At 37.1% G+C, this 24,561-nt stretch overlaps 2 protein-coding genes and 1 pseudogene across 2 annotated transcripts; 1 reads left to right on the plus strand and 2 right to left on the minus strand.

Annotated features, from left to right (window-relative positions):
• Positions 1-1,397: 1,397 nt before the first annotated feature.
• OR52B4E (olfactory receptor family 52 subfamily B member 4E) lies at positions 1,398-2,342 on the minus strand. The gene has a single exon (NM_001391257.1). It carries the CDS (start codon positions 2,340-2,342, stop codon positions 1,398-1,400), a length of 945 nt encoding a protein of 314 aa, NP_001378186.1.
• Positions 2,343-13,247: 10,905 nt separating this feature from the next.
• On the plus strand, positions 13,248-14,192 carry OR52B4N (olfactory receptor family 52 subfamily B member 4N). The gene has a single exon (XM_001500481.1). The coding sequence runs from the start codon at positions 13,248-13,250 to the stop codon at positions 14,190-14,192; it is 945 nt and encodes a 314-aa protein (XP_001500531.1).
• Positions 21,986-22,936, minus strand: OR52B4GP (olfactory receptor family 52 subfamily B member 4G, pseudogene; annotated as a pseudogene).

The raw sequence follows: 24,561 nt of genomic DNA on the forward strand, positions 1-24,561 counted from the left end.
ATTTTAAAGTGATAATTTCATAGTTTTACAATTTACAAAGCAAGGTATTTTAAACATCTTGATTTAGTAAGAGCCTACTCTATCAGACGATATAATGAGCACCAGGGAAGTAAAATGTAGGTTGCTGAGCCTCCTCTCAATTGGAAAATGAACAGTAGATAAATAATTACAAGGACATGTGAGAAATGCTTTTTTTAAAAGAGCATGCTGGTTAAATTATATATGGCACATCTTTGTATGAACATAGTGGAGAGGTGTTAAAAATGCCTGAAGAGGTATATATTTTTAGCATGGGAATATGTCTATATTACTTTGATAAGTGAGAAAGGTGCATTCTAGAAGAGTAAGAAGAATATGGTTCAATTTAAAAAATTTATTTACTTGCACACACATACACAGTAGAAAATATATAGCAGTCTTCCATAAAATAGTAGCAGTGAATATCTTTATGTTGAACAAAGTGGGTAACTTTTTACAGATTTGATTTCTAATATGCTGTCTAAGGTGGGATGAGTGAAGAATCTCAAGAATGAAAGAATGCTTGACGGCATCAAATGTTGCTTGACGTGTCTTGTAAGATGTAGACTGCGTGCTGACCATTGGACTCAGCAGTGTGGGGGTCACTGTGATGTGAAGTGCAGTGGCATAGGAAAAATGCTGACTGGAGTGAGATCAAGAAAAATAGGGAGAAACGTGTTGAACTTTGTGTGTATAGAAAATGCTTTCAAGGTGTTTTAAAGTGATGGAGAGAGAAATAATAAGGAAAAGGAGAAGATGAGGAAGAGGAGCAGGACAAGGAAGAGGAAGAAAAAGAGAAAGAAGAAGAAGGAGAAGAAAGAGAGAGAGAGGCAGAGGAAAGGCTATAGCAGAATGTGGGTGCCAGAGGTTTTTCCCTCCTTCCCTTTCTCCCTTCCTTTCTTTAGATAGAACAAATATCAGAATGTATACAGATAGAAGTGAGCCTGTGAAGAAAAGAACTTGTGATGGAAAGGACAGAGAGAAGAAGAATATGTAGACCAATGTCCCAAAGTAGATGAAAGGAAAGGGAACTACTTCACCACGTCAAGGAATGAAACAAACCAGGAAAGAAGAGTCCAGCAATTTTACATAGTTCATCTCTTTCCAAATACAAATCTAGGGTTAGAAACTAAGATTGGTTTATTTTTCAGACTGAATGAGAAAGCTCACCAGGCCATAAAGAAATCAATCTCTTATTATTGATCAAAGACTTTAAAAATCATGACCCCAAGCTTCTCTGTGGACTTTCTCTAGAAACATACACTCATTGAGATATTTATCTAATCTCAGCAGTCTTTCACCTACTAGAGCTACTAGAGCCTGCCTCATCTACGACTAGAAATGTTGAGAAAACAATAGTTTGGTTTCCATTCCCAAAGTCATATCTCTTTTGGAAACAGGATATGAGTCACCTGGTCCCGGATCTGTTTGGTCTTGATTCCATAAATGATGGGATTCAGCATAGGTGGAGCCACAATGCAGACGTTAGCCAACAAGATGTGGACATGAGGTGGAATGTGGCGTCCAAACTGCTGAGTAAGGGTTGTGAAGATCTCAGGCCCATAAAAGAGGATGATGACGCAGACATGGGAGCCACATGTGTTGAGAGCTTTGTGGCGAGCATCTCGAGAAGGCATGCGGAAGACAGCACAGAGAATAAGCATATATGAGACAAAAATTAGCATAAGATCTAAGACCAATGTTGACATTAGGACAAAAAACCCATACCAGATGTTTACTCGTACGTCGTCACAGGAAAATTTTGCCAAGCCAATGTGCTCACAACCAGTGTGTGGAAGAATGTTACTTCTGCAAAAGGTCAGTCTTTTCAGAAGAAATATTATGGGGAAAATTGTACCATAACTTCTGAGAAATATTGACACTCCAATTTTCCGAATCAGTGCATGTGTAAGTATAGTGGTGTATCTTAGTGGGTAGCATATGGCAATGTAGCGGTCAAATGCCATCACCAGCAAGATGCCTGACTCAGAGATGAAGGTGGAATGGATGAAGAAGAGTTGAATGATGCAGCAATTCAGGGAGATCTCCCCAGCATGGAACCAGAAGATGGCCAAGGCCTGAGGTACCGTGCACGTGGAGAGGACAATGTCTGCTCCAGCCAGCATGCAAAGGAAGAGGTACATGGGTTCATGGAGGCTGCGCTTTGTGAGGATGATGAAGATGAGCAGGCTGTTCCCAAGCAGGGCGATGACATAGGAAATGAAGAAGGGGATGGAAATCCACATGTGCTGGTCCTCAAGTCCAGGGATGCCCAGCAGGTGGAAGACTGTGTGGCTAACAGCGGTGTGGTTTAAGGTAGCCATACTTGGAGCACTTAGCCTGGGACCTCACTTCCTGTTTACAGAGATTGTCAAAATTTCAGACTGAACTCAAAGCTTATGGCATCTACCTGAATCTTTTCCATAGTCGGTGTGCCAGGAAAGACACAGGATGAAAAAATGAATAAGATATTGCCTGTCTTTTCAATGAGGTAACAATCTTACAGAGAAGATAGATATTTACATAGCTAACTAAAATAATTTGTTAAGTAAACATATTAGTGGTACAAAAAAACTACTACGGGAACTCAGTGGAATAGGTAATTCAGTCTATCTGGCTGTAGGATCCATTGGATGGAGGTGAATCAGGTGGAGAATGTGATGAAGTCATTTGAGAGTTTAAGGATAGACTGCTGTCATACAAATATTTAACGCATTTAAACAGTTTGCAGCCCTGTGTGGTTGTGTGATTGCATACATTGTGCAATGGTAAAAAGATAGAAACAAAAATATTTTGGCTCTGATTACAAGTTAAGAAGCATGGATGCCATCCTGGGAGGAGATAGTCAACCACCATGAGTTTTTAAATTGGAGAGTTTCAGGAATATTTATCTGGAAATGGCTGGATAACGGATTGGAAGGGAGAAATCATCTAAAAGGAAAGTTGAGCCTTTTCCTTATTTGAAGAAAATCATGTGTTGACATAATATTTTCACTGTGAAATAGGATTAACGAAATGGCTTTTTACTTCATGTCAGGCACTCATGTTAAAACTTGACTTATAGTCACTCACTGATTACTTGTAACAATCTAGGGAAGTCGATATCATTTTCAGTTTTTTCAGACTAGGAAGTTGAAGCTTGTGGAACTTGGCACAATTGTTAAAATGTAGGTCTTGAATTTGGTGCTTCCCTAACTGTGGAATACATCATCTTATGATCTATGAAATGGTTCAAAGGTCAAGAGATTGTTCTGAACTGAGGAAAATTGACAAGTCTTGTGGCTAGAGGTAAGAGGTGGTGGCTAGAGTCCTTGAGAAGTTAGCCATGCCTTATCCTTTTTACCTCTGTATGTAGAGTATACTTAATACCATAAGAGTTTTGAAATAATTTATAATTGAAATTCCAGCAATTTTGATATTTTGTTCCCTTTTCTATGACCCTTTAGCCACCAGTAATAAAATTCTGGTAAAATCATAAAAGAATTGTGCACCCAGGGAGGCTGAAGGCTGGGAAATTGAGAAAAGGGTCTGCTTTCCAAAGTACTACAGAAAGAGGGGCTCAGGTGCTAACAAAGAAAAAGGGCAAGGGGACCCACCCCAAATAACTGGTGGAGAAAAATAAGTCAGACTGACTCAGATTTAGATAATCTAGAGGAAACTCAGGTGATTAAGTAGCCAGAGGGCTTGTTATTCCTATGGAGACACAAGTAGTATTTTATATGAAATAAATGCTTTTTCATTCTCAAGGCCAAATTTTAGGTCAGTGGTTTTCAAATGGAGGTGACTTTGCTCCTCAGAGGGACATTTAGCAATAACTGAAGACAGTTTGGTTGTCACACTGGGGAGTGATTGCTGCTGGTATCCAGTGGGTAGAGGCCAGAGATGCTGCTAAACAGTCTACAATGCACAGGATGACCCCTACAACAGCACGTCTGGCCCAAAATATCAGTAGTGCCAAGGTTGAGAAATTCTGCTCTAGATCTTACCCTCTCTCATACCCTCTTTGACTTAATGTTAAACTTGATGTTCCCATTCCCGTTGTCGGGAGATGAGCTTGGTGCAGAACTCAGGCAGTGAGAAATTCAGAGGTCATGAAAAGTTTGGGGATCCAAGGGATGAAGAAGCACACATAAACAACTGCCAGCCTCTCTGCATGTATTTAGTCAGTGTCTGACTCAGGGCCTAGTGCATAGAGAGCAACTAATCTTTAGTTTCCACCCCTACACGTTCGATTTTGCTTTTTTCTCATCTTCAATATCTGGAGGAGGAAATCCATCTATTCTTATTTGTCCCTCTGAGAAAAGGCAGAAACTTGTGTTGACCATAAAATCATATTCGGGAGAGCCAGGAGAGGCTGATGTTGGGATGAAGGATATTGGATGGGGACTAGTTGCTCAAGAGTGAGAATCAGGCCTGCTGTTGACATCAATTACCACAAGGTCAGTCTATGACCACGCGAATACTGTGAGAATACATGTTCGCCTGAGGAAAGCCATCCTCCTGGAGGAGGTGGAAGAAATTAAACAGAAATGAAAATGGCATAGGCAGCTGAAGGCCAACTATATGCACCACATTCCTGAAAAGAAATAGCAGGGAAAGGAGATGAAGATAAAGCAAAATAATTCTAAAGTAAATAAAAAGAGGATCTGGAAGAGAACTAGCTTCCAGATGTGGCTAGATGTTGAATGCTTTATGGGTAACAAAGGAGAATTTTCTTTTGGGAAGCAGATAGGCAAGACTAGGAAGCTTGGAGATTGGGGGTTGATCTATGGGAGAAATTGCCTAAACTAGCATGGCTGCTTGTCCAACTAACAGTCATCTGAAAAAAGCTTCTCAAGTGCCTTCTGAAGGTTTCCTCATGAAGGTTGATGAGATTCAGGTATCTTTAGCATCCAGAGAAGTCACCTCCATCCCTCTGCTTTGTGCTGTTCAGGGAACTGGTCCTATTCAGAGGACACCCACCATCTTCTAATGTTCACCATGACAGGAATGTGCTGGAGAGACCCATCTCCCCAAAAGTCACCCCTTTCCTCTACTTTTACAAGGAGTTTAATCATTACAATTCTTATTTCATTTATTGTGACCTCCTTGAGTTCTGAAACTTGTTTTTGATCTGTGCATGTCCAGAATCTAGCACACAGAAATATTAGATGAAAGTAAAAAAACAGCAGTAGAATATTCTCAGTAGGCAGGACCTGGGGCCTAAGCAGTCCTTTCTTGGGAGGGGCTCAGGGGTTCTTGGCACACCAGTCTGAGAAGGCTTCCAGAGCCTCTCATTATCCCCTCCCAAACACCACTTTCATTCTACTAGGATAACCCCCATTTGTGACTCTGGTCTCCTTCACTCTGCTTACTTAATGTCAGACAAATGTCCGAATATTCTCAAACACCTACGTTACACCCCATAACCCTCTAGTCTTGATGGAATACTCTCTTTTTTTCCTCCCATAGAAGTTTACCCCACATCAGTAAATAACTTACCTGTTCAAATGCAGTCTTCATGGCCTAGTGTGTGATGAATCAAGGAGGACTCGGATCATTGGGCACCTGGGAGCAGAGATTTTTATGCATTTTTCTGGAGACTCTAGGGTAAGCTACTACCCCAGGGAACCCAGATTTAAAGATGTACTTTCAACAACACCCCATCCATTGCATACACATGGGTCAAGTTATCATGTCTCTCCATGCCCGCCAATGCCACCCTCTCCTCAACTCTATCCCTAGATTGAGTGTGAACATGTATTAAATAAATTAATTAAAGTAAATCAATAAATAAAATGTCAGTGTTACTACACTAAATATTCCTGTTTCTATTTTAATGATAATTAGACAATATTAATCCCATTTTAAATCAGCACAAAGACATTGACTATTGAATATATAGATTATTTAAAAAACACATTCTTGTAAGGATTTCTTTGTAATTTTGACAAGCTTGAAGTGAAATTTGTATCCTATTTTTCATATCACTTCATATTCTAGAACATGAAATAATGTTTTATTAGGTAATGTGAGAAAATTTTAATGTCTTTAATGTATTTATATGAGTCAGTACATGACAAAGGAATAATCTCCATGCTTCTCTCCTTTGGCTGCCAGTAAATCTGCAGTTAATGCTCAGTAACCACATTTCCTAATATCTTTTTGCTGATAACATATCTCCACCCTTTAAAATATTCTCTGTGTCTTATTGTCACTAAATTAGACCAAGTAAGTGTTATGTAGATATTGGTAAAGAAGAGACAGCTTTGTGTGTACCTGTATGATGATAAATTCATGGGTTTCTATTTAAAATGGTGTACTGAGCTTACTCAGAAAGACTCCATGCCTATTTAACTTATAGAAATACTTTATAAAATATTATTTTTCTATTAAATGCTTATTTTGGTAACATTAACATGCAGAAAATCTACATAAATATTACTATAAATTCCAATAAAACTTTCATATGGATCCAGCCATTGTTAACATTTGCCCACATTCTCTCTCTCTCTCATTACTATTTTTTTAAAAAAATTTACTTCATTGAAGTCACATTGATTTATGACATTATGTAAATTTCAGGTGTACATCATTGTATTTTGACTTCTGTATAGACTGTGTCGTGTTTACCACCAAAAGTCTAGTTTCCCCCCGTCGTCGTACACATGTGCCTCTTTACCCCTTTCGCCTTCTTCCCACCCGTTTCCCCTCTGGTAACCACCAATCTCCTCTCTGTATCAATGCGTGTTTTTGTTTATCTTCCACATGTGAGTGAAGTCATGAACAAGGACAATCTCTTTCATATAGCAGTGCAATTACCAAATTTATGATATTTAACATTGGTACAATGCTATAATCCAACATGCAGTACATATTCAAAACTTGCCAGTTGTCTTAAAGTTATTTTTCATAGTTAATTATTATTTTTTTCAATTGAGGACCACATATTGTATTAAGTTGCCATATATTTACTCTCCTTTAATCTGGAACAGTTCTTCAACCTTTTATTGTCTTTCATGATAATGTCATTTTTAAAGAAGAATATAGTCCCATATTTTGTATAATGTTCCTCCATTTGAATGTATTCCTCGTGATAAGACTCAGACTACACTTATTTGGCCAGAATACTACATAAGTGATGCTGTGTCCTTCTTGTATCACACCAGCAGTTATCTGCTATAAGTTTTTTGTCACATTATTGGTGATGTTATCATTGACCAATTAATTAAAGTGGGTCCACCAGATTTCCCCACTAAAATGATGTCTCTTCCGCCCTTGTAATCAATGAAATACATAATATATGAGGCGATTCTTCGAGGCTGTGAAATACACTGTTCCCCAGAAAACCTACATCGAGGGGTTTTAGCATTCATTGATGATTCTTGCCAGAATCAATTTTTATTTTGTTGGTTGCAACACGGTGGTTTTCCAACTTGGTATTTCCTGTTACATTTACTAGTTGATATTCTACTGTAAAGAATAGGCTTCCTGTTTACTGTTTATTTGTTTTTTCAGGATTAGTGTGGACTCATGGTTTCTTTTTTATTCAATAATTTGTATAATTTAGTGCCATCATTACTCATTTTTACGCTCAAATTCTCCAAGATTTGACTAGTGAGAGCTACATCAAGCTGGCTCTTGCAACCTTTGCTATTTCCCTATCATTTTTTTGAGCACCTCCTTATATTTTAGCACAAGACGTTCCAGAAAAATCTAATAATATTCCACCTCAGCCTTGGAATAAACTAGTCTCTAAGATCCCTTAAATAATTTAATGGTGAATAGGATTTAGAAAACAAGTTTGAGTGCTAGGTGTGTTCATTGCTATTTTGGTGTCATTGCTTCTAGGTTCTTTCATTTATCAGAGTCAGGAAGAAGAAAAGCTTTTTTTCCCCTCTCCCTGAATGATTAATTCATACTGATGGCTCTAATTCCAATGAAACGTCACAGGATTCTTCCTTGCCTTCTTGAATTTCTCTCAGCAATGTTTTGTGGTTTTCAGTGAACAAGTCTTAACATCTCCTTGATTAAGTTTATTCATTAGCATTAATTTTTGACGGTATTGTAGATGAAACTGTTTTCTTAATTTCAATTTTTATTGCTAGCATATATAAATACAAACAATTTTTTGTATGTTTTGTGTTCTTTGAGCATGCATCCTGCCCTAGGCTTGAGTGAGGCTTTCTAGAGTCTCCATTATGAGTAGGAGCTTTTCAAAGCCCTTATTCTCCAAAGTATCTCTCTCCAGATTTCCTCACCAATCTCTTGGTGCATCTATTGTTTGCACCAACTGTAGTCTTTTGTCCCAGGTGGTAATGGCAGCAAACGCCCCAGGTCATTGCCTTTCAATGTTTTTGAGAAACATTCTCCATATAGCTGCTTTTATGCCCCAGAGAATTCAGAGTTAGACAAAACAAGTGAGAGCACCTTGTGTCAGTCTTTTAGGCAACACTCAGGTCAAAAAAGACAAATAGAGTTCCTTGGGAACAAGGTCTACCCTACTCCCTCCAGAAGCAGAGACCCACACAAGGAATGCTAGTTTCCTTTCTTCAAGATTGCCACTAAGTTGAGGAGAGAGGGATTGAGCAAGGGTAAGTTAAAATACTGCAAACTTCTCCTACCATGTTTAAGTCATCTTTTTATTGACAACATTTGCTTAGATGATGGAAACTTTTGAGTATTTTCCAGAGTTCTCAGAAAGTTGATTCTGTCAGTTTTTGTTGATTCTTTTTGGTGTTTCTGCCAAACAACAGATCCTTGGAGTCCTCTACTCTGTCCTCTTTGCTGAGTAGAGGATCTATTTTTGGCAAAAGTGACAAGGCAATGCAATGGGAATAGCATTCATTTTGACAGATGGTGCTTGAACATTTGGATCACCATATGACCAGAAAAATCAAAAACAGATCTTAATCCCTATCTCACACCATATACAAAAATTTAACTCCAAAGAATCATAGACCGACATGTAGGAGTTAAAACTATAAAAATTCTAGAGGAAATCGTCTAGAGGAGAAGATCTTAGTAATCTCAGGTTTGGCAAAAGATTTCTTAAATATGACATAAAACTCATAAAATATAAAAGAAAAAAATAAATTGAACTGTATTTATTCAGATTGGATAACAGATAAAACCTATACACTGCTTACAAAGAAATATCTTAAGTATAGAGACATGGAAAAGTTAGAAGTGAAAAGATGGAAAAACATGTATCATGCAAATACCAACTGAAATAAAGCCCATATTGCTATACTAAGAAAAAAGAGAGTGGAGGGGGCAGCTGGTCATGTAGTGGTCAAGTTCTCATGCTCTGGTTGGCCTGGGGTTTGCAGGTTCAGATCCCAGGTGTGGACCTATGCATCTCTTATCACACCATGCTGTAGCAATGTCCCACATACAAAATAGAGAAAGACTGGCACAGATGTTAGCTCAGGGACAATCTTCCTCTCACACACACATACAAAAACAAAAAAAGAGAGAGAGTGGACTTTAGGGTAAGAATCATAACTAGAGATATAGAGGGATATTTCATAATAATTAAGGCATAAGTTCACTAGAAAGACATGAATATTCTAAATCTGTATATGTCAAGTAGCATAGCTTCAAAATACATAAGTAAAAATTGACGGTAGTAAAAGGAAAATTAATCAAATCCAATATGATAGTGGGAGACTTTGACACATCTCCCAATTGATGGAAAACAGAGACAAAGACTAATAAGACTGATAGGACAGAGAGGGTAGTCAACGTAATTTAAAAAATGGACTTATTTGATATTTATAGAACACTGCATTCAATAACAAGAGAATACACAATCTTTTCATATGCACATGGAACAGTTACCAAAATTGGCCATGGGTTAAGTTATAAAGGAATCTTTACCAAATTTCAAAGAATTGAAATCACTCAGAGCATCTGGTCTGCCATTAGCAAAATTGAAACAGAAACCAATTACACAAAGATAATTTAAAAATCCACAACTTTATAAAAATATACTTCAAATAACATTGGGTTAAGAAGTCACATGGAAATTAGGAACATTTTGAACTATATTAAAATGAGAAAACAAAATATCAAAATCTGCAGGATGCAGCTAAAGAAGTGCTTAGAGAGAAATTTATAGGCTTTAATTGTGCATAGTAGAAGAGAGTAAAAAGTAGAAAACCAATTGTCTATAATTCCACCTCAGGAAGCTGGGAAAGGATTAACAAATCAACTTAAAAAATCTAGAAGAAATGAAATAATAAAGATAAAAAATCAGTACAATTAAAACTAAAATATTTTAGAGAAAATAACCAAAGGCAGAAGTTGGCACTTTCAAAAGGTTAATACACTTGATATACTCCAACACAGATCAAACAACAAGGCCCATCAACTGATTGGATGAGGCCCACCCACATTATGAAGAGTAATCTTGCTTTACTCAAGTTGAAAATCTGATTTAAATGTTAATCTCATCTAAAAATATCTTCACAGCAACATCCAGACCAGTGTTCGACCAAACGTCTGGGTACTGTGGCCTAGGCAAGTTTACTAGTGGATAGCATTAATCATCACAGCCTCCACCAATGAGAATGGATATATTCATACAACAGAAGTACAACTCATGATAATCATCAACAAGAACAAAAAACAAACAAGTAAGAATTTTTATTGAGCTCCTTTCTAATTTAAGCGGGAGTAGTTTTTTTTGAATCAACTTCTTACATCATTTCAATTAGAATTCTGTGTATTTCTTATCATACACAGACACAAAGATGATTGTTAGACACGAAGCTGTTTCTTCTTTACTAATATGTATGTAATATTTACTCGGACAAACTAAATAAAAATGAAAAGATGTGAACATGATATGAAAAGGAGGAGATAATTTTATCAACCAGAGGAGCTTTGCTAAATAAGATAACTGAAAATTAAATGTAGACTATTTGGTAGCCAAAGGAAAAGAGAGTACAGAGTATTTTTCGTAGTTGACGTTGAAAAACATGGGTAGTGTAAATAGATTAAAAAAGGATATTAAAGTATTCTTGTGTAAATATTTAAAACATTATTATTACAAATTCTAAAGTTTAAATGACTTTAAATGTACGGTATATATTTAATTTCCAGTTTGTCTAAACTTTGAAGGAATATATTTGTTATAATCAGTGCTTAAAAGTAATTTATATGTTAATTTCAAATTGCTCATACTGACTAAAAATGGAATTAATACTTGCTAATTCCCACTAAAATGGAAACAGGAATATTTGTGCAGTAATACTAAGAATCAATTAATTAAAAGAAAGCACATGTGCCCCCATAATCCAGGAATGGTGTTGTGGAGGAAGGAGTGGTGTGGGCAGAGTGGGAGGGACATAATGACAGTACCCAAATGTATGGGTCAGAAAGGGTGTTGTCGAAAGGACAGCTCTATGTCTGCACTGCCTGGGGTCATAGTTGTCCCTTAGGGCTTCAGGCAGATGTGTAAAATCTCAGCTCCCTGGCCCCTATCGCTCTGAGATCCTATTGCAACTAACCCCATTTTAGTCCTTGAGAACTCCGTTTGAAGCTGGTGAGTGAAATTTTTTTTGTGGTGAGGGGAAATTTCAGCGGGGAAGACCTACTCCTGACTATATGTTATAGGACCTAAAATAGGTGGCTGAAAATGTTAAGATCTTTTTTAGAGTCAAATAGATCCAGTTGGAGAGAATAGAGCAGTTGTGTCCTGGAGCCATTTACACGGATTCATGAGAGTCAATAGCGCATATTGCGACACATATTGGTTGCTTAAAATGGTCCATGGTGGGAGTACATACATCACGGAAATTGGCAAATGCTACAAATCAGTCTTTGTTTTATTTTATTCATTTGAATTTGTGTGTGTGTGTTTATATATATGTGTGTGTATATATATACACACACATATATATATATTTTAAAGATTTTATTTTTTTTCCTTTTTCTCCCCAAAGCCCCCCGGTACATAGTGGTATATTCTTCGTTGTGGGTCCTTCTAGTTGTGGCATGTGGGACGCTGCCTCAGTGTGGTTTGATGAGCAGTGCCATGTCCGTGCCCAGGATTCGAACTGACGAAACACTGGGCCGCCTGCAGCGCAGCGTGCGAACTTAACCACTCGGCCACTGGGCCAGCCCCTACACATATATATTTTTTGATGAGCCAGTTTACCAGCACACCACTGGACCAGATTACAATTATGGAATGTCCTAGTAGAGTGGAAAGTGCTATCATGGAGGGAGAGTGAGGAACCTCTGGGGTTGAGGAGCTCTTTAGCTCTTAATGTGCCAAAGAGCCCTGAGTCCCTACAGATAATGTTCCATATTGGCCTCAGATCTTGACTATTAAACATCCAAGGTATTTATTCATGACTTCATTGCCCATTACCACACTCATTTAATATTTGTCATTGGGTTGTTTTCTTGAACATTTTGAGGACTTACACTGTACTTCAGTGTGCTAGGTTCTGGAAATGCACAAAGGAAAAAGGCACTACTCAGACCACGGAAAGTTCACAATCAATTGGGGGATCATTGACAGGTAGTCAGATATGCTCCCATCTGTGAAATAAATACTCTGACATTAGACTCCTTATGGAAGCAGGCAAAAGAGTAACTTAAGGGGAGATGTGTCATGCACGAGGTGAGAAGTGCTCCAAATAGGGGTAATTCTCTTAGAAGAACAAAGCAGAAAGATTGAGATGACTTCTTCAGGATGCAGAAGGCATCTGGATCAAGGCTGTGAAAACCTTCATGAGGCGTTTGAGAAGTTTCTTAGAGTGACCTTGGGTTAGACAATCAACCTCTCTAGTACATGCAAGTTCACCTGTGGACCAGACCTTAACTCCTAAGAAGAATTCTCTTTGCCACTTCTTCCATCTATTGACATGTTACACTATCTGTAAGGGTGACTTCGGATATGTACTCATTCTCAAAAACTTCACAAATACAGAATGCATCACTTCTCTTGTGTTACTGTATTGGTTTTATTTTGTACAACTAAGATATTGATGTAATAATTTAATTTTCTTTAGCTATATAAATGTCTATCTTGTTTTGTGATTAAGATATCATTTAGAGAACAAACTAAGTCTTGTTCGTCAATACATATAACATAGCTCCTGGAATCCTCTGAACTGAATGGGATCAGGTAGGTGCCAAAAGTGCTGATGATACCAAAGAAAACCTTCGAATGTAATCTATATTTTTCTTGTCTCTGCTCACAGATGGTGGAGTCCCAAGTGGTCTTGCCAGGTATGACTATCTTAAACCATACTGGCGTTAGCCACACAGTCTTCCACCTGCTGGGCATCCCCGGACTAGAGGACCAGCACATGTGGATTTCCATCCCCTTCTTCATTTCCTATGTCATCGCACTGCTTGGGAATAGCCTGCTCATCTGCATTATCCTCATGAAAAGCAGCCTCCACGAACCCATGTACCTCTTCCTTTGCATGCTGGCTGGAGCAGACGTTGTCCTCTCCACGTGCACAGTACCACAAGCTTTGGCCATCTTCTGGTTCCATGCTGGGGAGATCTCCCTTGATCGCTGCATTACTCAGGTATTCTTCCTCTCTTCCACTTTCATCTTTGAGTCAGGGGTCTTGCTGGTGATGGCATTTGACCGCTACATTGCCATATGCTACCCACTGAGATACACCACTATCCTTACATATGCACTTACAGGTAAAATTGGTGTGACTATCTTTCTGAGAAGTTATGGTACAATTTTCCCCATAGTATTTCTTCTGAAAAGATTGACTTTCTGTAAAAGTAACATCCTCCCAAACACTGCTTGTAAGCACATTGTTTTGGCCCATGTTTCTTGTGATGACATACAAGTAAACATCTGGTATGGGTTTTTTGTTCTAATGTCAACCTTGGTCATAGATGTTGCACTAATTTTTATTTCTTATGTGCTCATTCTCCATGCTGTCTTCCACATCCCTTCCCGAGATGCTCGCCACAAAGCTCTCAACACATGTGGCTCCCATGTCTGTGTCATCATCCTCTTTTATGCACCTGGCATCTTCTCAGTCCTCACTCAGCGATTTGGACATCACATCTCACCCCATATCCATGTCCTGCTGGCCAATGTCTATATTCTTGTTCCACCTATGCTGAATCCCATCATTTATGGAATCAAGACCAAACAGATCCGGGATCATGTGGTTCATATGTTCTTCACAAGGCAGAAATGAATGTGATGATGGAAACATTGTACTTTTCTTGATAATTCTCTCCATGCATGAGGTGAGATTCAGCATCAGGATATGGGAATGTACAGCTGAGAAACTAGTTAAATGAATCCATGTATTAGTGTCTCTAGAGCAACAGCATTGGGACAATTTTGTTCACGTTTCTTCCAAAACCTCTAATCAGTCATTAATTTCAGTGTCTTTGGATGCTTAGTTTTTTCGTTCATAACATTAGGAACTAGATCAGTTCACCTCTTTAAATCACTTGCACCTCTACAATCTTAGACTGGCTATTGGAATAATATGAACTGGAGACAGCAGCACTTCCTGGATAGTTGCTGAAATTTCCTTTCCTGATGTGTTTTAAACTTTGAAGAGCTGTACATGTATTATTTCTCTTATGCACGTATCTTCTTCCATTCTTTTGAATGTCCTCTGCATATTCAAATTTTTACCTCTCACACAAATTATTACAATAAAATCATCTGTATCTTATAATTTTAGCATAAATTATATGTATATATTTTACTTCTGTTTTCTGGAACACAAAATGGAGTGAAACTTTATTATATGTTCATGACGTTTTTATTCCTACTGTTAATTGTTTGGAAATAAATATTTAACAATAGCCCACTGCTTGGCTAAGATGCATTATATACACAATAATAATATATTAAACAATTATTATCCAAAAATTATGGTGAAGTATAAGAAATGATTTCTAAAAAGTAACACTCCCTAAGTTAACGACAGCACGTGCATTACGTGCAATACAATAGAGCAGTGAGAAATAAACCCACGTTGTAGGTCTATGTCTTTGGTAATTGAGCTATGCTCTAAATATGTTTGTAGGATAGAGAAGTATGTTCCAGATCAGAAAGTTAAATGTTATTCATTAAAGTATATTTTCCTACACAAATATGCGTCAATCTATGTGAAAATCATATGAATGGTGAATATAGATGAATCATAAGATACAGGTGATTTTTGTAGTAATTTTAGTCTGAATTGTCTAAATTTATTCATTGAACATGATTTACACCAAAAAGGCTAAGTGAAAGTTTTTGAAAAGGAGATATGGTGGCTGTTCAACTTTGCTATTTTATAATCCTCCACAAAAGTGTATTTGCTATTTCTGTTGTATTTACCACTTAATGCTGTAAGATCTAATATTTTTAAATGTTTATTTACTGCTTTTGAAATATGCCACACCATTATATTAGCAAAATATTAGCATTCTATCTATAGAAACAAACATGAAATGAAGTATTATCAGGGGCTGGCCTGGTGGCACAGCGGTTAAGTTTGCACGTTCTGCTTCAGCAGCCTGGGGTTTGCTGGTTCGGATCCAGGATGCAGACGTGGCACCGCTTGGCAAGCCATGCTGTGGTAGGCATCCATCCCACATATAAAGTAGAGGAGGATGGGCAAGGATGTTAGCTCAGGGCCAGTCTTCCTCAGCAAAAAGAGGAGGATTGGCAGCAGATGTTAGCTCAGGGCTAATCTTCCTCAACAAAGAACAAAAACAAAAAAGAAGTATTATCAAACACCATTGATTAATATTTCTTTTATTGTAAGAATGTAAGAGATGAATTATTTCAAGTTTTGCTTATCTGAAGATGTTTAAATTTTGTCTTCATTTTAAAAGAATTACTCATGGGTATAGAATTTTTAATTGGCAGGGATTTTTTTTTTCAGAACTTGAAAAATTTTCTTCTAGTACCATCTTTCTCCTTTTGTATTGAAAACTCACCTAAAAATTTTATTGTTGCTCTTTTGAATGTATTGTGCTTTTATTTCTTGAAACATTTAAGATTTTATTTATTCATTTTTTTTTCAGAATATTTGTTACCATGTATGGTTTGCTTTGCATGTATCCTTCTTGGGATTTTCTGAGCTTCTTGAATATGTGAGTTTATACTTTTCATCAGTTTGGGAAAATTTTCAGCCATTATCTCCCTGAACATTATATCTGCCCCACTTTCTCTCTCCTCAATGTATTTAGAAATTTTGAGTGTATCTATTATGTGTCTTATTCTCATTTATTATTATTTTTGCCGTTACTTTTTTCTTCCTACTTCAGTTTCTATTATTTCTGTCAATCTATCTTCCAGTTCACTAACCCTGTTCTGCTGTGTAAAATCTGCTCATTCATTAAAGCTTATTCTCAGATAAGCATGTTTTTCAGTTCTATAATATTCATTTAAATGTTTTCCAGATTCTAATTCTCTCGATAAATTCTTCATACTCTTAAGTAATTTCACCATATTTTGCTCTCTTAAAGAAAATATTTATTAAAATTCTATAGTTCCTTGTCTGATAACTCCAGTTACCGAGTCATCTATCAGTCTGCGTTTCTTTTTAGCTTTTTCCTTGATCACTGATTGTCAAGTTTTTCCTCTTTCTATGTCTAGTAGTTTTTAAATCTTATGCTTGATATTCTAACAAAACACCCATAGAGGCTGCAGATAATGTTATCTTCTGTCGCAAGTGTTTTCTCTGTCTTCTGTTACACAGATAAGGCAAGCAGTGGACCACTCACTCTAATGAGGACTTAGCTTGAGTCGAGGCCAGGTTTCAGTCAGACTCAGTCTTTGTCTTTTATGCTCTTATTCCTAGAACAGAAGTCTTTAGAAATTTTAATTAAGATCCTGGAAGGCCCTTTTGTTCTCAGTCGGTTTTTTTTTTAGTTTATTTAAAAATTTTTTTTAAATTTTGGTAACATTGGTTTATAACATTATATAAATTTCAGGTGTACATCGTCATATATTTCCAATTCTGTGTAGATGACATCATGTTCACCATTCAAAGGCTAATTACAATCCATCACCACACACATGTGCCTAATCACCCCTTTCACCCTCCTCCCTTCCCCCTTCCCCTCTGGTAGCCACCAATCCAATGTCTGTTGCTATGTGTTTGTCATTGTTTTTATCTTCTACTTATTAATGAGATCATATGGTATTTGACTTTCTCCCTCTGACTTATTTCACTCAGCGTAATACCCTCAAGGTCCATCCATGTTGTCACAAATGGCCGGATTTCATAATTTCTTATGGCTGAATAGTATTCCATTGTGTATATATACCACATCGTCTTTATCCATTCGTCCCTTGATGGACACCTAGGTTGCTTCCAAGTCTTGGCCATTGTGAATAATGCTGCAATGAACACAGGGGTGCATGTATCTTTACACATTCGTGTTTTATATTCTTTGGATAAACACCCAGCAGTGGAATAGCTGGATCATATATGGTAGATCTATTCTTAATTTTCTCAGGAAACTCCACAGTTGGCTGGACCAGTTTGCATTCCCACCAGCAGTGTATGAGGGTTCCCTTCTCTCCACATCCTCTCCAATACTTATTGTTTCCTGTCTTGTTAATTATAGCCATTCTGATGGGAGTCAGGTGATATCTCATTGTAGTTTTGATTTGCATTTCCCTGATAGTTAATGACGTTGAACATCGTTTCATGTACCTCTTGTCCAAATCTTCTTTGGAGAAATGTCTGTTCCAATCTTTTGCCCATTTCTTAATTGGGTTGTTAGTTTTTTTATGGTTGAGATGTGTGAGTTCTTTGTATATTTTGGATATTAACCCCTTATCAGATATATGGTTTGCAAATATCTTCTTCCAATTATTAGGTGGTCTTTTTGTTTTGTCGATGGTTTCCTTTGCTGTGCAGAAGGTTTTTAGTTTGATGTAGTCCCATTTGTTCATTTTTTCTTTAGTTTTGCTTGCCTGCTCAGACATGAGAAGTACCATTTTTAATTACCCCAAAAGAAAAAAGTATTTAGGTGAAAAGCTAGCAAAGTATGTATAGGATCTGTATGCTGAAAATCAGAAAACGCTGATGAAATAAATCAAAGGAGACTTAAATAAATGGAGAGGTATACCAGGTTCATGAACTGGAAAACTCAACATAGTAAAGATGTCAGCAACACTCTTCCTCAAGCAAAAAGAGGAAGATTGGTAAAAGATGTTAGCTCAGGGGTAATCTTCCTCACCAAAAAAAAGAAAGGCAAAATACACAAACTGACATTTCACTGAAGAGGAATGTTCAGATGACAAATAAGGACATGGAAAATGTACAATATGTACATTCTTTAGCATTTAAAGAAATGCAAATTAAAACCACAATGAATAAACCTATTATAATGACTGAAATAAAAAATAGCAAGGACACCAAATGTTGATGAGGATATAGAGGAACTAGATGACTCACATATTGCTGGTGGGAATGTAAAATGGTAGAGCCACTCAGGAAATCAGCCTGGTGGTTTTTTATACAGTTAAATATGCAGTATTGTACAATTCAGCATTGCACGCTTAAGAATTTATCTCAGAGAAATGAAAACTTACATTTACACAAACACCTGTGCATGAATGTTCATAGCAGCTTTATTTATAATAGTCAAAAACTAGAAACAACTAAAATGTTATTTAACATACGAATGTTTAAAAACACTGTGGTACATCCATATCATGGAATTCTACACAACAATAAAAAAACCCAAATGATTGATACACAATTTGGATGGATCACAAGGGAATTATGCTGAGTGAAATAAACCCAGTCTCCAAAATTTATGTGCTGTACAATTTCATTTATATAACATTGATGAAATAGCAAAATTGTAGAGATGGAGGACCAATTAGTGGTTGCCAGAGGCTAGGTATGGAAAGAGAGGAATGTGGGTGAGGCTACAAAAGGAATCCATAAGTGGCGATGGAACAATTCTGTATCTGAATTATGGTGGTGGTTCCATGAATCTGTAATGTCATATAATAGAACTATACACACACAGACATAAGCACACACACAAGCAGTGCATGTAACATTGATGAAATCTAAGTTCTGTGGTTTGTACCAATGTCAACTTTACAGTTTTGATATGGTACTACAGTTATGCAAGATGTTACCATAGGGGAAAACTGGATGAAGGATAAACAGTACCTTCTAGTACATTACATATTTTTTGCAACTTCCTATAATTATTTCAAAATAAAAGATTAAAAAAATTGTTGAATGTGAAACAAAGATATTATGACAAATGAAAATAAATAACAATTATAATAGCAAATACATATAACACTACATGCCTGATGCCATTCTAAACACTTTATATACATTAACCCATTTAATCCTCAAAAGAACTCTATAATGTTGATAAAATAATCCTAATTTAGAGATGAGAAAATGAAAATAGAGAAGTGGATGTGAATAAAACTCAAATCCTAGCTTAAGGAGAATTTCCTGTGGTTAACCACTGGAAAAAGACAAAATAAAAGACATACATATAGCTACTGATATTTAAATCAGTTTATAAAAATATTAAGAATAAAAGACAAACATATTGGACAAATACTTAAATACGAGAGTGAAAACATACATCATTATCAATAAATTAAAAAAATATTGAAAAGCAATAAGGACAACATAGAGTTTTCAAGAGTTAAAGGGGCAAAAGCAAGAACAGCCAGAATCTTCTAGGAGATTTAGTAGGCAAGAGAAGAAACTTGAGAAATAAACAAGAAATGGATTTGTTCCTGCCTCTGCCATTTTCCTTGGTAGAGTTTCCATTTCCTCATCTTCAGTACTTATTTTATGGAGCTCAGATGAAGCTTATGTGAAGCAATGTACATAAAATGCTTAGCTTGGGTGCTGTAACATCACAAGTACTCAACAAATGTAGTTATCTCTACTTCGTGAGATGAACTATGACTATCTAATAAATGCTTGACCTCAGTAGCAAAAAAAAATATAAGTAAAAATTGCAGTATAATGTTATTTTTGTCCTTTTGAGTGGCAAAGTTTTAAAAAATGAAAATACTCAACCCCATTGTAAATGCAGAGAGATATATTATGCATCTTCTCTGAGTGCAATTTTATAGGATTCATCAAAAAATCTAAAAAGTCTGCAATAGCATTTCTAGGATTCTATCCTTAAAATTAAAATGGAAAGATCAGAGTAGCTTTATGTATAAGATGTTTAGAGAAGGCTTGTTTATATAGTTAAAAATGGAAACCTCCAAATGTCCAACAAGATTGAAAATGAATGAAAATAAACATGCATAGAACAAGAAATGTCAGGCAGTATACCAAAATGCTACCAGTGGATTTCTCCTGACTAGGGATTTTCTTTATATTTTTGTTGTTTTCCAATTGTCTTGCATAGAGCATTTGAATTTTATTTTAGAAGACAATACTTATAAATAATTTATTTAGAACATATCTGGGATGTGTACTTAGGCAACAAGTAGAACTGAGCCTTAAATTTGTAAATATATAGCCATTATGCCATCCAAAAAAGACTTAGAAGATGAATGCCTGATCAAATAAATTATAGCAAAATCTTGCAATGAAATTTTATATAGACATAGTAATTGATTGTATAAATCCATATATATTAGAAACCAATACTGTCAACAATGTACTGCTAGAAAAGAAAAGTAGGTTACAGACCATTTACATAGTATGATAGGTACTCTATGTATCATATGATACTTCCAGATTGATATAGGTATAGATACAGATGGAGAAAAAATACAGACACTGAATCAGATACAGGTGTAGAAATAGATATAAAAGTTCTAGATTTGGATGTATAGCTAAAGAAAAAAATTCGACAATAAAATTGGTTGAGGGCTGTAAGATTATGGGTTTATTAGTTCCAAGTCACATTTGTCTTTTTTCATAACTTCTAATGTTTTCTACAAGGAACATAGATTTTAGTCAAATAAGTATTAAAAAAGAAATATGGACAATATACTATTTTTCTCAAAGGGGAGTTATGAACTAAACAATAGTACATTGGGAAGGAATTGTGGTTAGAGAAAGTGTCACAGAGGAGTTGAGATGAGAATTGGGTATGAAAGGAGGAATAAGAGTTTTCCACAAGTCAAGGGAGGTTATTCCAACACACCAGAGATACATGGAGAGCATGGCATGACCTGGAAAAGCCGAGGAGTTAATGGCCTCGTGTGTCTGAAGCTCAGGATGCTTTGAAAGTGATATATGGGAAGTTTTGCTGTAAAGGAGGTCAGGAACCAGGTCATCAAAGACCTTGAATGCCCTGCTGAGGAGGAGATCTTTGAAGAACATGGCCTGACACTGAGATGGAGGCGTTCCCACTCCCCACGGTTCTCCCAGCACACACCACCCCTTCGGAAAACACATTAGTATTCTGCCATCACAGGAGTGGTCCGTCTCAAGCCCCTCAGTCTCCTCAAGGATTGTTCTGCAAAATACAAAACACGCGATTCATTTACATTCCCTTATTATACACAGGCATGTTGACAGGATATAAATTATAATATAGTAGGAATAATTACAAAACCTAGGAATCACTGATTCTAAGAATGTCATATAGCTAGAATGAAGGACATTAAAAAATAGAGGTTTATATGCGATTGCCTAGAGATATCACAAGATATCTCAGAGAGTGGGAAACTCAGTGAGGAAGGGCTGAACAAATTCCTTGGTCAGAGCGCTATTCTCACTTCATCTATTTCTAAAGATCAGGCTAGTGTCCTTAAGGTCAGACAACTTCTGAAAATCAATTCAGCCTGTTCCAAGTTCTTTGTAGGAGGTAGTTTCCTCAGTCAAACATAGCACTGCTTTCGCAGGTTGTTTTGACAGTGGAAGAGAAAGTCCTGCAACCTCCCTGGTTAACTTGCTCCAGAGACTGTATTCATTGAACTATTTCCTAGTGTTTCAGCTGAACTGTCCTACCCACGACTTCCATAGACCACTCACAGATAGCTAGAGATGCTGAAAACTCAGTACTTACATCAAAGTGGTTTCTGCTTTACCAACAAGATGTGAACCAGCTGCTCTTGTATTTGCTTGGTCTTGATCCCATAAATGATAGGATTCAGCATAGGTGGAGCAAGCATGCAGACATTAGCCAACAAGATGTAGATATGAGGTGGAATGTGGCGTCCAAACCTCTGAGCAAGGATGGTGAAGATTCCAGGCCCATAAAAGAGGATGATGATGCAGATATGGGAACCACATGTATTGAGAGCTTTATAGCGAGCATCTAGGGAAGGCATGTGGAAGACAGCACGGAGAATCAGCACATAAGAAACAAAAATTAGCACAACATCTAAAACCACTGTTAACATTAGGATGGAAAACCCATACCAGATGTTCACTCGAATGTCATTACATGCATATTTGGCCAAGCCAATGTGTTCACAAAAAGTGTGTGGCATAATATTATTTTGGCAGAAAGTCAATCTTTTCAAAAGAAATATTATGGGGGAAATTGTACCATAACTTCTCATAAAGATAGTCACTCCAATTTTCCCAATCAATGCATGTGTAAGAATAGTGGTATATCTCAGTGGGTAGCATATGGCAATGAATCGGTCAAATGCCATCACTAGCAAGACCCCTGACTCAGAGATGAAAGTCGAATGGATGAAGAAGAGCTGAATGATGCAGCAATTCAGGGAGATCTCTCCAGCATGGAACCAGAAGATGGCCAAGGCCTAAGGTACTGTGCACGTGGAGAGGACAATGTCTGCTCCAGCCAGCATGCAGAGGAAGAGGTACATGGGTTCATGGAGGCTGCGCTTTGTGAGGATGATGAAGAAGAGCAGGCTGTTCCCAAGCAGGGCGATGACATAGGAAATGAAGAAGGGGATGGAAATCCACATGTGCTGGTCCTCTAGTCTGGGGATGCCCATCAAGCGGAAGACTGTGTGGCTAACGCCAGTGTGGTTTAAGGTAGTCATGCCTGGAACAGAACACCTGGGACCTCACTTCCTATTCACAGATATAGAGGAAAATACATATTCTTTTTTAATATATTCTTAAGAGGAATTGTAGTAATACTATTTATAAAGCCACTAGGAGTTTTGGCATATCTCATACTCTTCATCTTCTTTGAACATGCAAATAATAGGAAATTTGCAAAGGTGAAAGGATATGGTCTGTACTCCAGTAAGTGACAGCCAATTACACTTATCTCCAACTAATCAAAGTAAGAGATATTATTGTATGCATTTCACTTTCAAACACAGGATTATGAATACACAGAGGAAATCATTATGCATGTCTGGGAAGGCTGTAACAAGATGATACTTGAACATGACTCTGAAATTGACTAGTTTATCATAAAGTGAAGAATGAAAAGAGAAGGGAAGCAACATAAGAAAAGGTGAATATACAGATCGATGCACAGCATGTTCATGAATCATTTCCAGGGTAGGGTGACGGGGCATAGAGAGTGCATAAGCAGTGGTACAGGCAGATTTTCCTGATTATGAAGGGCCTTGATCACCATTTCACACTTAGACTCCATCCTTTACACAGGGGGCAGCCAACAGATGTCTTGAAGCTGGTAGGTTAGAACAATTATTCTAGTTTAGAATGATTACCTGTGAGGTTTATTGGAGCAGTAAGTGACTGAAAAGACAGGATGCTAAAAGGCCAGTCATGTTCCAGGAATAGAAATGGACCTGAACGTAATATAGTCAATTAAACTAATATTTATTAGCATTGTTTTGTTGAAGGGATTGTAACATGCACATTGCATGTAGCATTTTATATATTCTTCACGTAGAGAGTAGACATCCACCCTAGTAAGTGGGTATTATCTCCATTTCACACCTAAGGGAAGTGAGACTCGGAGAATATGAAGCACATGTCCAATTTCACAACCAGTAAATGGTAAAAAAGAGTTTGAAATCTCTCTGACTTCACCATACAGAGTTTGCTCACCTGTGAAGACAGTCAAGGGACCTTTTGGAAGTAACGTCAACAGGGCTTGTGTGCCTGCGGTGAGGCACTCCTTATGCTCACAGTTAGGGAGCTAAGCTGGAAATGACTGGAATTGGAAAATGAAAGGCATTACGCTGGAGTGGGGGTGTTGCAGTACTTGATATTTGGAAGATTCTTCTGCTGATTGAAATTAATGTGTAACTTCATCATTTATTTCCGAGTATACTTTTCTTTATTTGTTCACTTAATCATTCACAAGCACATTTCAAGCGGTGACCAATTTCAGGCATCATGCCATGTGCCTGTGTCCTAACTGGGCTTGTGATTTGAGAGAATGGTGGATATGTAAACAGAAGAGTTTTGTAAAATGTTCCAGGTGAAATGGTCTCAGAGGACACCTTCTGAGAAGACAGCTGTGTCCAATCCCATTTTCATTGGAATGAAGAGATGGAGACAGATTATAAAAAACTCTCTTCAAGTGGTTTCTGAGGATATTAAATGAAGGGGCATCTTAATGCATCTAGTTCAGTGGCTAAAATGTATCTTACGCTCATTGACATTATTTCTTCCACTCCAGTCACCCTCTTGGTGCCCCAGATTTTTCTTTCTGGGGAGGAAAATGGACTCCTAGTTCTCA

Source organism: Equus caballus, chromosome 7 (genome assembly GCF_041296265.1).
Source record: "Equus caballus isolate H_3958 breed thoroughbred chromosome 7, TB-T2T, whole genome shotgun sequence".
NCBI lineage: Eukaryota > Metazoa > Chordata > Mammalia > Perissodactyla > Equidae > Equus > Equus caballus.

Bases quoted from the DNA above. Each gene is read 5' to 3' on its own strand.
- OR52B4E (NM_001391257.1), bottom strand. From the start codon at position 2,342: ATGGCTACCTTAAACCACACCGCTGTTAGCCACACAGTCTTCCACCTG.
- OR52B4N (XM_001500481.1), top strand. From the start codon at position 13,248: ATGACTATCTTAAACCATACTGGCGTTAGCCACACAGTCTTCCACCTG.